We start from the raw sequence: 16,126 nt of genomic DNA on the forward strand, positions 1-16,126 counted from the left end.
GCCTCATCGCCGCACGGTTAGACTTGGTCCTGAAAGATTCAGGACCGTAACGCGTCCCTGAGGTAGCCGGACACCCGTTTCCAGGACGGGAGTGGCGAAATTCAACCAGTTTGCCGTTTGGTCCTGGAAACGGGTGTCATTGGCGACGTTTGTCACCCGTTTCCAGGACGGTTCGGAATGTTTGGGGCTCTCGGTCCTGGAAACGAGTCTCGGCGGGCCCAAGACGCCGAAGTAAGACCAGTTCGCACCTGGTAGCTTGCACACTGAACTACATTGTACCGCTGGGCAATGATGCGCCATTCCCGCAGTGCGTTTCATGGAAAAAATCGGCAGCAAAAAGTGGCAATACGAAAGTCTCAAGGAGACCCGCCGATCAGCTTCGGTGTTCTTATGGGAACCGGGCCTTCATCCGACGCATCCCTGCCGCGCAATTCGACAGATTAGTGGAGTTCGTATTGGGCTGGCCCACCCGAAGTGCGCGCGGTTTCTGTGGTACAGTGAGAGTCCAAATTCAGAGGCCTTACCTCAGAGGGGTCACATTGGGTATTTGAACCCGCGACCCCGAGTGCCGAGTCTAGTCAACTCCTCTACCCTGACCGCTCAGCCACCGAACCAGCTTGTCGGCGGCGATGTCGCAACTCCTCTTGAGCTGCCGTTCGAGAAATCTGGTCCCGAAAAAAGGGAACATGGAGCGGTCTCGAACCCGGGACCTGTCGCTTCCCACATCATGCTCTTAACCACTGAGCCACCGGGACGCCATGGCACCCGGCCTGCCTGCGCAGGTACCCAATCTTCTGTGGATATACCTCCCCAAGCAATTGGTCGCCGAAAAAATTGTGTATAGAACCGGTCCCGAACCCGGGACCTCCCGCTTCCCGCGACATGCTCTTACCCACTTTTTTTTTTTTGTAAAATTTGTTTATTGTCAAAATTAAAATAGGTATACAACATTTTGCTGAGAGGGTACATTACATTTAGTTGATTTTATACATCGGAATAGATTAGTTGTTTTGTATAGTTGTTTGTTGGGGTGGTGCATAAAGTTTTTATTTTATTTATTGTTTTTGTAGTGTTACCGTACAGCTTTGAATTGTTGGCCACTGAGCCACCGGGACGCCATGGCACCCGCCCTGCCTGCGCAGGTACCCAATCTTCTCTGGATATACCCCCCCAAGCAATTGGTCGCCGAAAAAATTGTGTATACTACCGGTCCCGAACCCGGGACCTGCCGCTTCCCACATCAAGCTCTTTACCACTGAGCTACCGGAGGACCATGGTGCTCGCTCTGCCAGCGCTGGTACTCAATCCTCTCCGGATAGACCTCCTCAAGAAGTTTGTTGCCGTTGCCGAAAAATTTGCTCATGGCACTAGTCTCGAACCCGAGACCTGCCAGTCAGGAACGCAGCGTTCTAACCACTGCGCCACCAGTTTGCTATGGGCGCCGCTCTCCTAGCGCCGAACTTATAATTTGTCCAGCATCAAGCAAGATGGGTGGCTATTCAAGTTTGGCGCTAGGTGGGTGGCGTGCATAGCAACCTGATGGCGCAGTGGTTAGAGTGCTCCGTTCCTGACTGGCAGGTCTCGGGTTCGAGACTAGTGCCATGAGCAAATTTTTCGGCAACGGCAACATACTTCTTGAGGAGGTCTACCCGGAGAGGATTGAGTACCAGCGCTGGCAGAGCGAGCAACATGGTCCTCCGGTAGCTCAGTGGTAAAGAGCTTGATGTGGGAAGCGGCAGGTCCCGGGTTCGGGACCGGTAGTATACACAATTTTTTCGGCGACCAATTGCTTGGGGGGGTATATCCAGAGAAGATTGGGTACCTGCGCAGGCAGGGCGGGCGCCATGGCGTCCCGGTGGCTCAGTGGGTAAGAGCATGTCGCGGGAAGCGGGAGGTCCCGGGTTCGGGACCGGTTCTATACACAATTTTTTCGGCGACCAATTGCTTGGGGAGGTATATCCACAGAAGATTGGGTACCTGCGCAGGCAGGCCGGGTGCCATGGCGTCCCGGTGGCTCAGTGGTTAAGAGCATGATGTGGGAAGCGACAGGTCCCGGGTTCGAGACCGCTCCATGTTCCCTTTTTTCGGGACCAGATTTCTCGAACGGCAGCTCAAGAGGAGTTGCGACATCGCCGCCGACAAGCTGGTTCGGTGGCTGAGCGGTCAGGGTAGAGGAGTTGACTAGACTCGGCACTCGGGGTCGCGGGTTCAAATACCCAATGTGACCCCTCTGAGGTAAGGCCTCTGAATTTGGACTCTCACTGTACCACAGAAACCGCGCGCACTTCGGGTGGGCCAGCCCAATACGAACTCCACTAATCTGTCGAATTGCGCGGCAGGGATGCGTCGGATGAAGGCCCGGTTCCCATAAGAACACCGAAGCTGATCGGCGGGTCTCCTTGAGACTTTCGTATTGCCACTTTTTGCTGCCGATTTTTTTCCATGAAACGCACTGCGGGAATGGCGCATCATTGCCCAGCGGTACTATGTAGTTCAGTGTGCAAGCTACCAGGTGCGAACTGGTCTTACTTCGGCGTCTTGGGCCCGCCGAGACTCGTTTCCAGGACCGAGAGCCCCAAACATTCCGAACCGTCCTGGAAACGGGTGACAAACGTCGCCAATGACACCCGTTTCCAGGACCAAACGGCAAACTGGTTGAATTTCGCCACTCCCGTCCTGGAAACGGGTGTCCGGCTACCTCAGGGACGCGTTACGGTCCTGAATCTTTCAGGACCAAGTCTAACCGTGCGTTATTAGAGTTTTCGTTAAGTCTGATTGGGCATTGGGCTCTCCCTTGTCCGTCTTCGTCTCCCATAACGAGCCGCCGGCCGATGTCGAGTCTCGTCGCTCTGTCTCTCTCGCACTCGTGGGGCGTCCCGTAGGGGTGCGAGAGAGACAGAGAGATCGCGCTGCTCGGGATCGGCCGGCCGGCCGTCCAGGCGGCCCGATCGGCCGCCGCGATGTTGTGCGGCTAAGGCGCTGCCGTTTCATTTTCCGCTTCTCGTCGCTCTGTCTCTGTCGCACTCGTGGGGCGTCGCGCTGCGGTGCGAGAGAGACAGAGCGACCGACCCTCCAGAATCGGGCGGCGGCCGGAATGCGGGCGGTGTGGCTTACGGCCTGCAGTCTGAACGACGTCGCTCTGTCTCTCTCGCACTCGCGGGCGGTCCCCAAGGGGTGCGAGAGAGACAGAGCGTTATTAGTGCACACTACCCTAATTGTTGGTCGGCGCGGCCAAATGAGGTGGGAGGCGTGCGTGGCGCATTTGTCAACCGGAACGGCGTGGCGTGCCTCCGAACGCGGGGCTTCCTCGTCGCTCTGTCTCTCTCGCGCTACTATGGGACGCCACCCGAGAGCGAGAGAGGCAGAGCGACGTCGAAGACAGTGTTTGAAATCAGCCTGCCGGTACCACTTGTGGTGCAGAGCACGCCGCCCGGGCTGAGATTACCAGTGTCGACCCTCCAGGAGGGTAACCATGGTAACCTAGACGATACGCCTTGGTATCGGTCGGCCAACACCTTGCCTGATTTTGGTTGTTGAAGATTGAAGAATTATTGACAAAACAGAACTGTTTCAACTAAGAATCTTGTTTCGCCTGTCTCGTCAAGATCCGTCAAACGTCAAATTTCATCAAAATTTCAGAAGGAAATTCCTACCTTCCTACCTTCCTTTGTACAAAAAAATTCAAGTGGTTGCCCCCTGGAAAGTTGCTGGGGATTTACATGAAATTTGTTAAAATTCTTCAAGCCAACCACCAACCAGTGTACCAATGGATCGATAGGAACTTACTTTCGATAGCGACCTCACCGCGGCAGCGCAATGCTCTCTTTCCAGAACGCCAGATAGGTCCTCGTGGACTTCCCTCTCCTCCCTCGATAAAATTTTGACCCGCTTTCCGAACGACACACTTGCAGTGGTGCGGTGCGGAGGAAGGTCCAACAACAAAGGGGGCGCCATTTCGCGCCATTTTGAAATGTCCACATGTCGGGAAAAGGGGCGAGGGGAAGGGGGGGGGGGGTAATCGAGTGTGGAGAGAGACAATGAGGCATTTGGCAGGCAGGCCAGCGGTGCGTAGTGAAGGGACGCGTCGCGCCACTCTCCTCTGCAAATCACACTTTTTCCTGCATTTTCTCTTTCTTCTGCTCTGTTTTATTTTCATCGGCGCGCTTATCGGGTCCCCGATCGCCCGTGCCACCGCCGTTTCCTTGTCCGATTGACAGTCCCAGTGGCTCAGTTGGTTACGAGGTCGGTGTGGCATTGTGGCCGACCCTCTGGCTAGCCCAGGTTCGACTCCTAGCGGCTGCGTCTCCGGAAGCGCTTTCAAGTGTGCGCAAGATGTATTTTTTTCCTCCACCCGGTGTTGAACCAACAACAGAGGCTTCCATCTTCCAGCCGATAATTAGTGCCGGAAAAAAACACACATTGATTGGGAAGTGCAGTGCATGTGCAGCGATGACTTATTCATTTCGCCGAGTTTTTTCTTCTCTCTCTCTCTCTCTCTCTCTCTCTCTCTCTCTCTCTCTCTCTGCCTTTTTAAAAAAGCGGCGCTTTTATTCAGTGAGAGTGACAGTGAAAGTACTATACGTGGCCACTCAGCGGGCCGCCGCCCTAATGGGCATAATTAGGTCAAAACAAGAAACAAGGCGTTGTTGCGTCCTTCGAGTAAAGTGTGTTCCCTGATTGAAATGGGTGGAGCGGACGGCCCGGCGGCTTAACGTGTGACGGATTCCTGACAAACGAACGGACAAATTCGGAGCGACTGGAGAGAGAGAGAGAGAGAGAGAGAGAGAGAGAATACCCATGCACTGAATGCAATGGGTGTTGTTGGACAGTGTCACCCGCCAATGTCAGATGCCCATTGCACTCTCAGCACCTTGCAAAGTATGTTAAGACGAAAAGTGGTTTGTAAGCTTACTACTAAGAAAATACTTTAAAATGTATGAACTACTACTTCTTCGTAAAACAAAAAGTTCGTTCCACACTTTGCTCTGTACACCCTGGCTTATCACTCTCATTCCAAGAACGTGACATCACGTTGAAAAGGAATGTGACAGTATGTCGCGTTCATTTAAGCATCGTGTCACATTCGTTTGAATGTGAATAAGCTAATTTTAGCCTGATTCCCATCCAAACGAAAGTGACACAAGACTCAGAGGAGCGTTGACACATTCGTTTCAACGTGATGTCACGTTTCTGGAATGAGAGTGTACTTCATCAGGTTTTGAGTGTGTGCAGTGCTGGCTGGAGCCTAGCTGGGCAGGCGCGATGGGCAGGCCTTCTTGTTGGCCGTGCAAGGCGTCCAGGTGAGCCCGGTATTCCGACACGCAGCAGCAAACTGTCAAAACTCATCCAAACGAACCCAAACCGCGATCCATAAACTGTGAAACCCGGCCGCGTCGACGGCAGGGCAGGCAGCCCTCTTGAGTTCATCCCGACGGCCACAAAACGCCTCGTTCGAGTTTATTAGTTCTGAAAAGTGACACTTTTTACGACTGAAAAAATAAAATACGGCGGCATATAATAATAATAACAAGAACGAGGAGCGAGGGAACTCTAAACAGAGTCATCCCGAGCTCGTTGGTTCGTGGCGTTCCGACCGAAAATGAGGGGAGGAGTCATCAAACGCACGCTGAGCGTGTCACGCCGTGTCACGCAGGGGGCGTGTCGCTTTGTGTCTGGGCCGCCGGGAACAAGTGCACGCCGTGCCGTGGCGTGCCACAGTGGGCCAGAAGACCGCTGGAGGCGGTGGAGGCGGCCAAAATCCTAGTCGCGTTTTGATCTCCAGAGTCGCTAAATAGGACTCGAACCGAACGTGTGACCCCACCAATGGATTCCTCGTTCGGAGAGCAATCCATTGGTGGGGTCACACGTTCGGTTCGGGTCCCATTTAGTGACTCCACCGGCCCCCTCCACCGGTCCTCTGGCCCACTGTGCGTGCCCTGCCGCCGTGGCGTGCCGTGCCACGCCGCGCCGCAGGGGAGCCGGCCCGACCGGTATAAGGTGTGAAGTGAGACAGAGCGAGGCGGCTACTTCGGCCGCCCGACCCAGCGGCCCGCGCGGTCCCGCGTTACAGATTCCAATTGGAATTCAAAACGCGCGCCCGTTCCGCCTAAAGTCCCGTTGTACGTGTAGCGAGTGCCCGCACAGTGCCCGTGCTGCGTAGCGTAGTGGATTGGCGTTCGGCGACTGGCATGCAAGGTCGCCGGTTCGAATCCCAGCGCCGCCGGCGCGGAGCTATGCATTGTCTCGTGCGTTTAGGTCTCCTCCTGCGTGCAAGTCCCCAGCGGACTACACCCTGGAAAAAACGCTAAATTAATTCGACAAAAATTTAAATAGAAAGAATTTTGAAGAATTTTCATGTTTACCTCAAAAGGCTCTGCTTTGAAGCTGGTGTCTTTAGACCTCTCACATTCTCACTGAATTTAAAAAAAAATATGCCTTTTGCGGATTGAAATAAATTCCCGTTGGACGAATAAATCCGAACGAATCACTTTTCTGGGTGTACTGCGCTCTTTTCTCGCGACCTAAATTCGGTGCGCCAACAGAAAAGAACGCCAAAATATCGACTCTTGATTTAACTGTCTCAGTTTCTCATATTTTTCGCGGCCGTTTACCCGCCATTTCGGTTGTTTATGCACGTCGTGGGTGGCCAGCCTGCTGCTGCCAAAGCACGCGGCGTGACAAAAAAAATGACCGCTTGCTAGCCGCTTCTCCCACAGACGTACAAGAAAGAAAGAGAAAAGAGAAAATGGGCTATTGAACCATCAGAGAAGTACGACGAGCCCCTCTTTGTGTCCGTCCGCTTTGCATGAGAGCTGCCGCCGTGCTGCCGCCCGGACGCGGCGGATGGCGTTCGGGAAAAGTAGAAAAACGGAGGACACGCCGACAATTTTATTGGCGAGATGGTTATCCCGGAGCCCCAGGCGGGCGGCGCTAAATGCAACACCTTTTTCGCACACGCTAATTTGAGGCCTTCCCGCCGTGGGGGCCTCCCGGCCGGTAACGACCAGCACGCTCATTCCGAGAGTCGTTTTCGTCGCTCTGTCTCTCTCGCACTCGTGGGGCGTGCCGTGCCGGTGCGAGGGAGACAGAGCGACGAAAACGACTCTCGGAATCAGGCTGCAGAACGAGCCGCGATATTTGCAAGACAAACGCTCATTTCTATTTAAATCCCTCTCCCATGCTTTGTTTAATTTTTGTCGCCGCACACAAAGGGGACTGGGAAGAAGAAGGAGAAGAAGAAGAAGCTCTGCGGAACAACGTGGAACGCCGGCAGACCATTGCTTTTTATTATTTAGCGCTCTCATGTTTGGAAAACAGGCAGAGTGTGATGCCTGCGGACTGATTCCGAAACGGAGCTCCGTCGCTCTGTCTCTCTCGCACCCACGACGCCACGCCCCATGAGTGCGAGAGAGACAGAGCGACGAAAGCACTGCGTGGAGAGCCAGCTGCTGCTGCTGCCGGCGGCGGCGGCCAGTTTGTTTATCTTCGCGACACCAGCGCGCTCTGTGTGTGGTCCCAGGGACCTCGCTGTGCAGCGCACTGCAGTGTGGGTACGGGTAGCCGGTGGCGCGGCGCCCGCCCGACCAGCCGGGCCCTGGTAGGCCCCCCTGGCCCCCGCGGGTCACCGGTTGCGTACAGCTTCCGGGGGTCGGAACAACGACTCCACGACACGAACGGCACGAGCAAAAAGTTCACGAAGCATCTGCTTCATAACCAAGGGAACATAAGTTTGAATTTTATCAATGTACAGTATACAAAGTTTTCAATTCCCCCGGAATTTTTGAGGAGTTTTAAGAAATTGAAGCCAAATTTTCATGAATTGCCAGTTGAATTTAGTTGCACGGTAAAAACGGAACCTGGTTTTCCCAGGAAGCCTATGGTAGACACGTAGGCGATTTCCAGGGAGTTCCTGGGAAAACCAGGTTCCGTTTTTACCGTGTGAATTTTGAAGCATTCCCTTGAGTTTTGAAGAATTCTCTTGAATTTAGAACTCACTTGAATTTTGGAGAATTCCCTTGAATTATGGCCCCTTTGAATTTCCATCACAGTATGAAGCAAGTCCTCTTCCTAGACTTTGAAATTCCTTCGTTTCGTTCGTAAGGGATCTAGTGTAGGCATTTTACTGTAATGGATGCACTCTGAAAACCTTACAAATTTTATTAGACCCTAAAAGTAGCTTGCTTTAACAAAGATTTTTGAGTATACATAAGCTTGCAGAGAAAATACTTCGTAATTTTCCATCTAATTCTTCGTATAACAAACTTTTTTCCTTGCTCAAATTACTATGTAAGGTGTTCAGCGTGCGGGTAGGGGCTGGGGGACTGGTTGAAAGTGATGCACTCTTTCTCGTGCCGCTGGTCGGCCTAATTGAGCCATCGCGTTAGTGGGGCGGGACACACTTCTGTACAAAAGTTGGCGAGAAGCCTTCGGTCGGACGGTTCAAAGCGCGCGAAGCGCGTCAGCACCGCCGAGGGGCGCACAGGTGGCCCGTCTCGAACTACCCATCCAAGATGCAAGTTTATGTGGCGTCCGAACGGAGCCGAGTCGAGCCGAGCGTCGAGCCGAGCCGAGCCGAACCGAACCGAACCGAACCGAACCGAGCCGAGCCTAGCCGAGCCGAGCCGAGCCGAGCAGACCCGGCCCTGGACAGCACAGGACAGGGCCGGGCAGGGCAGCATCACCGCCACACGCGGTGAAAGGGGACGCAGCAGGGACGCAGAATCCAATTTCACTAATAAATATCGCAACTCCGCAACAAATTCAAATTTCGCGCGCCAACGGCGGCGTCCGGACTGTTTCAGGGGGTGGTTATGGAGTTGGCCGGCCCGGCCGGCGATTTGTGCCAGCACGGGGCGGACGTGTGTGTGGTGTGTGTGTGTGTGTGTGTGTGTGTGTGTGTGTGTGTGTGTGTGCGCGTGCATGCTGGTGTGTGTGTGCTCTGAGGGAACGCGTCCCATCGGAAACATTATAGCACCCGGTCTGTTTGCTGATTGCCAGTCAAGAACGCCATGACAATTTTTACGTCCAGGCGAGAGATGAACGGCGCCTCGCCGCATCAACCTAGTACCTGTGTAAGAGAGAGAGCAGGAAGGAAAGAAATAACGGAGGCGATCTGTTGTTGGTGTTATTACGGAGGCGCCTTGGCCATTTACCATGTATCCACGCCCCACATGCGCGCACTCACACACAACACACACAACACACACACACACACACCACACACACAACACACACACACACACACACACACACACACACACACATACGCCGCGGCCTTGCTATCGGCACGAGGCCCCTCGCCTTATTTATAGGGTCCGGCCGGCCGTTTTTAAGGCCCTCCCTGCAAGACATCCATCCATCCATCTCCCTCCGCCAGACTGCGGACTGACTACACGGACTGCACAGACTGCGCACTGGCCAGACGGTTGAGTCGCAAGGGCGCGCTGCTTTCGTTTGCCCGTCAGGCCTTTCAGGTGCGGCACGGCATGGCATGGTGCGGCACGGCACGTGAGACGCGCTCTACACGATGCAAAGAGTGCTAAGTACACTGCTCCTGGAGTTAGTTGTATGAACAACCCCCCTGGGAGTTAGTTGGATGAACACTCCTCCTGGAGTTAGTTGGATGAACAATCCTCCCGGAGTTAGTTGGGTGAACACTCCTCTTAGAGTTACTTGGATGAACACTCCTCCTGGAGTTAGTTTACTCCTCCTTCCTAGAATTGTTGGGCTGAAAACTCCTCCTAGAGTTAGTTGGATGAAAACTCCGCTCCTAGATTTAGTTCGATGAATAGTCCTCCTGTAAAGTTTGATGCACATTCCTTCTGCAAAGGCACACTCACTTCAGCCTCTCAGAATTAGAACGCTGCTTTACGCGCGGTCCCTCATAGAGATCCGCCTCCCCGATTGGCGCGGCGCGGCGAGGCCACCGCCGTGTCCAGGACTCGTCCAGGACGCCGTCACAGAGTCCGAGGCGGTCCGAGGCCTCGGGCGCGTCGGCGGGACGGCCCCGCCCGCACGAGCTCCGTCCATTCATTTCAACGACGTCATTGGAGTCTCTGTCCCAAAACAACAACAGATATAACAACAACACCGATTTCTTTCTCCGTAAAATGGCCATAATGCGACGGGACTAGAAGGCTACAGTGTGCACTGAGAAAACCTTACAAACTATTTTGGGCCTTACAAAGAAAAGTAGTTTGTATAACAAAGTATTTTGAGCATACGTAAGCTTACAAAGAAAATACTTTGTAATTAAAAACTATTTCTTCGTATAACAAAGTATTTTAGTTTGTTATATGTATGCTCAAAATACTTCGTAAGGTTTTAAGAGTGTGAGCTACAGCGTCCCGACGAGGCGAAGTCATGACGAGGGGGTAACCACTCGTGTAATACCCTGTACACAAAAACCGTGTATTACGCGTAATACACGTGGTCGTAATACCTTTTTCGGGTCAAATGTGCCAAATTTTTGCATTTTAAGGCCGTAATACACGTGTAATACCTCCGTAATACAGCGTAATACCGAGTAGTCTGTACACGATTTCTTGAAGTGTTTACCCCCTCGAGTCATGAGCACGTGCAAAATAGTGACGGGGTCTCGTGTTTCGCCAGGAGCTCCCCTTGCGTTAGCGCGACAACACCTTGAGTGCGCGCGCGCGCGTGTGTGTGTGTGTGTGTGTGTGTGTGTGCGCGCGCGCCACGCGTACGCTTTTCCTCATGCTGGAGGCAGTCTATGTGTAATCGGAGAATTTTGAGGGCGCCTCTTCTCACCTGACCACTGTATAGCCGCTGGCGGCTATCATGGTCGTCCAAGACGTCGAATTTGAAACTCGCGGCGGTCTGTCTTGCGGCCCGACCCGGCCAAATCGTCGGGTGCTTACAAGCAGCGCACAGCCAACACCAATATAAACTTTTACACACACACTTAGACACACACACACTTAGACACACACACACACACGCGGCACGCTTCATTCAGTGGAATGACAGGCCCAGGAAGCACTTGCTTAGATTTACAGCCAGCGCGTGAGGACGCGCGAGGACAGCGCTACACACGCTGAAACGCTCGGCAGTTTCCCCCACTGGCAGAAAAAAAAAAATTTTTTAAATTTTTTTCATAATTTTTTCCACGTTTTGTTTCTATAAGAAAATGTCGCACAAAGTTCCTCGGTGCGTCGTTCGGTTCGGCTTGGTCACGTCTGGGGCCTCCTGGCAATAGCCTCCAGCAGACTGATTCCGAGAGTCGTTCTCGTCGCTCTGTCTCTCTCGCACTCGTGGGGCGTCCTGTAAGAGTGCGAGAGAGACAGGGCGACGAGAACGACTCTCGGAATCAGTCTGCTGGCGCCCCCTGGTGTCAAGTGGGGACACTAGTATTCTGCGCTGTGACGACGACGCCGCCATGGCGCACGCGGCGCACGCACCAAGCAGACTAAGCGGAGTAAGCGCTATGCAAAGAGATGATGCATGCTGGCTGGACCTCCCCGGGGACCTCCCACGCTTCGGCCGCGTCAGCGCCAGTGTCGTGAAAGGCCGCAAAAGCAGGGCCAATAGACTACCAAAGTCTTTCCCCCACCACGACTCCCTGCTACTACCTCATCGGCTGCAGCACCAGCGTTTGCTAAGCAACCCTGCATCCAAACAAATTTAGCGCGCGTGAAACATAACCTCTAAGAATACTTTAACAACAGAAATAAAACCATTAAACATGAATACATGTTTTTCAAATCTGTTCTTTGGTAAGGACTTCCTCTGGTCAAAACTGGTACAATGGAGCCCAAAATGCGAGAGAAGATCAGATTTAGAGGTTATGTTTCACGCGCGCTAAATTTGTTTGGATGCAGGGTTGCTTAGCAACGCTGGCGATGCGGCCGATGAGGCAGTAGCAGGGAGTCGTGGTGGGGGAAAGACTTTGGTAGTCTATTTTCCTTGGCGCCGTGGCCGTGGGGGTTGAGCTGCCGGTAACGGGGGCGAAGGACCCGCGTTCAAACACTCTTCTTCGACAGTGCCTTTTTGGCTCGATTCACACGATGAATAGCAGGCGCACAGTAAAAACTCTACGAAGAATCGCTTCGCAATCCGAAGAAAATGAAGGCATTGTAAAACCTACGAAGAAATGCTTCGTATTATGAAGCAAAATCCTTCGTAATACGAAGCATTCCTTCATAATGCGAAGCAACTCTACAATGCCGCCATTTTCTTTGAAGTTATGAAGGAAATTCTTCGTAGGCTGATAAGAGTGCGATAGCAGGACACATCAAAGTTTAAATCTATATTTTTTGCCATAGCTAACTTGCAAGTCGATATGTATGGATCCTAAGTGTAACGGAAATTAATTACTTGTCTGTATCGTTTCTAAAACCACGGTGTGATAATTGACGAAGAGCAAAGTTGTGCTGCTGTCCTGGCGATGGGCGCGTCCGGAGGGCGTTGCTGGTGTGCTGGGGACCCCAGTGTAGGCCCCAGAGCGGGCCCCAGTGTAGGCCCTGGCACCTGATAGGGCCCGGCGGACAGCTGGTGACAATGATTTTCAGCCAGCAAGTGGAAACGGCTAGTAGGATTCAATATATCATGTCCCCTCCGGCAGTAAATAATACAGTCTGTCCGTCTGTCCGAGGTATCTGTCTGTCTGCCAGTCAGTCTCTCTGTCTGTCTGGCTGTCCGTTCGCCAGCGCACAGATAGCCCCTACAAGCGGGCATCCTTCCTAATCCTAGTTCGGATCGAAGCGGATCAGATTAAATGGACGGGCACAGGAATTAATTCTGCCGTGTCGGCGACTCGCTCTGCGTTCGTTTCAGCACTTTTCCCCAATCAATCAGCAACCCAAATCCGAAATGCGTGTTGGAGTCGCATTAGGGGGGATGAGGTACGCCCCGGGCTGGACACTGCTTTCTTCGCTCTGTCTCACTCGCACCCACCCCGGGCGCCCCACGAGTGCGAGAGAGACAGAGTGACCCAGAGCGTCGGAGCGCCGTCCGGAATCGGACCACAGCGCCGAGGTGGTCCTCAAGTGTTTCGCCGGCCTGGCCGCAGCTATTCTTCACTCCCATTTTTTCCTACTTCTTCACCAACTTTTTTCAAACTTTTCTAAAATTTATAACAGTCAATGCGAATTAAAAGATTACACCGTTACACCAGGCTGGCTGGCAAGAAGGCACGCTGTCGTCGAAATCGAACACCTATTCCCCCCCCCCCACCTTCTACCCCTTTTTCTTTTCCTTCCACTTTTTCTCTCTCTTTTTTTTGTTTCTTTTTCCGTCCAAACTGGTCGAAAATGAAAGGGCCGTGTAGCAATAAGCCGCGAGGTGGCCGCGCCGGGAGTCACGCAGTACGGCACGCTACTGCATTACCGCGCGATCAATTATTTTCAAACTTGGTAATGGATATTGTATTATAATGATGAAATTATCCCCCCACCCCTTCCTCACCACCAAGTGCGTGCCTCCTAGTGCAGCGCGCCACACACACACACACACACACACACACACACAGAGGGAGCAAAAGAAAGACAATGAGAGAGAGAGAGACCTCTTTCTGCCCCTGTCCTCCCCCTTTCCGGCTCATATCTCTCCCTCTTTCACCTCAGTCTCATTTTCTTCTCCCACCCTTGTGGGACACTTACACACTCACACGCTGATACACAGAGACACACAGGCACACAGAGACAGACACACAGGCAGTCTCACACACACACACACACACACACACACACTCACTCACTCACAGGCACACGGACACACACACACAACCACAGAAGCGCGTAATGGCTCAATCTTATTCAATTCCGTGTGTCGGCCCCTCTGCTCTCTCGGTCCCCGTAGCAGCAGTGTCTGTGCCTCCGCCCTTGCCTCGCCTAGCCTCGCCTCGCCCAGCCTCGCCCAGCCTCGCGGTGCCGATGCTAGCGCTTTATAATTGCCGTCTTCGCTATCCAGCAGACTGATTCCGAGAGTCATTTTCGTCGTTCTGTCTCTCTCGCACACATGGGGCGGCCTCGGTATGGGAGCGAGAGAGACAGAGGCGACGAAACCGACTCTCGAAATCAGTCTGCAGGGCAGCATGGCGCCTAGACTGGCCATGTGCTTTAGCTGCTGCTTGCGGAGTCATTTTTGTGTTGTTTTTTTCACCCCAGGCTGCGTGTGCCTACTGCAACATCAGGGCACTGCAGCACTGGCGTTACGCGTGCATGCGTGAGTGTCTCTGTGTGTTAGTCTCTCTCTCTCTCTCTCTCTCTCTCTCTCTCTCTCTCTCTCTCTCTCTCTCTCTCTCGCTCTCTGTCTCTGTCTCTTGCACTGCACTGGCGAGAGTGTACGAGGGGTTGCCCGCGCGGCCGGGGCTCGGGCCCGGCGCGTAGTGCAGGTCCGAGCGAGCCGCCGAGGCGTGGGGGAAGTCGTAACTCAGAGAGAAAGCTGCTGATGATGAGCTCCCAGCCCTAAACGGAATCAACTCTTATTTTTTGTGGTCACCGGTGGCACGGCGATGCCACGGCAAACACGTCGTAAAATTCGGAAAATGACTCTGATTGCGGCGGCGGGGCCACTACACTGTGGGGCCCTACACTGTGGGCCCCGGCCGGGGCTAGGCGCTTTGACGGGCCGGTGTGGCACGTGGTGGTGGCGGACGCACGCCGGGGATGTCTTCATTTTGTGACACGACACTGTTAAAGGAAGCGCCACTGGCGGCGCCCTCGTCATCATTGTTGTTGTTGTTGCTGTCGTCGTCGTCATGTGTTGCTGTTGTCGTCATGTTGTTGTTGCTGTCGTAGTCATGTGTTGCTGTTGTCGTCATGTTGTTGCTGTCGTCGTCGTCATGTGTACATGTTGTCCTCCTGTTGTTGCTGTCGTCGTCGTCGTCACCGTCAAATTGTGTTGCAGTCATCACTATCGTCATGTTGTTGCTGTCGTCGTCGTCGTCGTCGTCACCGTCAAATTGTGTTGCAGTCATCACTATCGTCATGTTGTTGCTGTCGTCGTCGTCGTCACCGTCAAATTGTGTTGCAGTCGTCACTATCGTCATGTTGTTGCTGTCAAGGTCGTCGTCAAGTTTTCGCTGTTGTCGTCATTAGGACGTTGTTGTTGCTGTCAAGGTCGTCGTCAAGTTTTCGCTGTTGTCGTCATTAGGATGTTGTTGTTGCTGTCAAAGTCGTCGTCAAGTTTTCGCTGTTGTCGTCATCAGGATGTTGTTGTTGCTGTCATTGTCGTCGTCGTAATGTTGTTGCTGTCGTCCGTTAATGTTGTTCGGATGCATTGGAACCAGGCACTCCGGGTCGGGGGTTCACTCTTTGACACTATTATAGGCCGTACGGGGTTGTAAGTTTAAAACCCAATGCGACAACAACGAAGACAACGACAACAACATCAGGCTTCCACGGCGACAACAGTGACACACGACTTTGGTCACATCGTTCAATGATTTGTTTATATTCTCATTTCAAGTTTGTTTCCAATTTTGTTCCAGTTTCCACTATATTTTTTTTTTAAATTGGATGAGTACAGCTGCATTCCTCTTAAGAGAAATCCCCGCTCCAAATGAGCCCTGGCAGGGGCGGCGTCCTAATGTAGCATTGATTGCAATTAGTACGGAAGGGAGCGTGGACGAACAGCAGGAGCGCCCCGTAAACACTCAGCGGCGTATGAAAGTGGCGCTTTTACGCGAATATGCCGCGAACAGCCTTAAGATGCACACGCACTGATTGTGTTGTTCATGTTGTTGTTGCTGCTGCCGGGGCTGTCTCTCTCGCACCCTTTGCAAGAGAGACGAGGCGACGACAAAGATGCGAGGAATCAGCCGCGGAATCAACTGCAGAGCGTGGCGCCTGGGCACTGCCCCGGAGTACAGTGGCCGACAGTGGCACTCTCACACACATGCACGCACACATTAACACACACACACACACACACACACACACAACATTGACTTTCCCGGCAGCAACGCGATAATGCCGAATTCGTGTTGAATCCACCCCCCAATAAACGATTTTACACCGGGGCCCTCAGTTCGCGGGGCCCTCGCGCTCGCGGCGGCTTCGTGCTTTTTGGCGGGAAAGCGCGTTTTTAAAGCTCTCCGCGCGCTAGCCACTCCACCACGGGCTTTATACTTATGTATGCACAATGTTGGCCGGTGGACCTGACC

At 53.2% G+C, this 16,126-nt stretch overlaps 1 protein-coding gene across 1 annotated transcript; it reads right to left on the minus strand.

The window, feature by feature from the left end:
• Positions 1-13,030: 13,030 nt before the first annotated feature.
• On the minus strand, positions 13,031-15,010 carry LOC117639880 (serine/threonine-protein kinase dst1-like). Its single transcript, XM_034375828.1, has 2 exons — positions 14,621-15,010; positions 13,031-13,084 (listed from the first exon to the last, which is right to left on the minus strand). The coding sequence occupies exons 1-2, from the start codon at positions 15,008-15,010 to the stop codon at positions 13,031-13,033; spliced, it is 444 nt and encodes a 147-aa protein (XP_034231719.1).
• Positions 15,011-16,126: the final 1,116 nt, after the last annotated feature.

This window comes from Thrips palmi, unplaced genomic scaffold (assembly GCF_012932325.1).
Source record: "Thrips palmi isolate BJ-2018 unplaced genomic scaffold, TpBJ-2018v1 HiC_scaffold_12, whole genome shotgun sequence".
Classification (NCBI taxonomy): domain Eukaryota; kingdom Metazoa; phylum Arthropoda; class Insecta; order Thysanoptera; family Thripidae; genus Thrips; species Thrips palmi.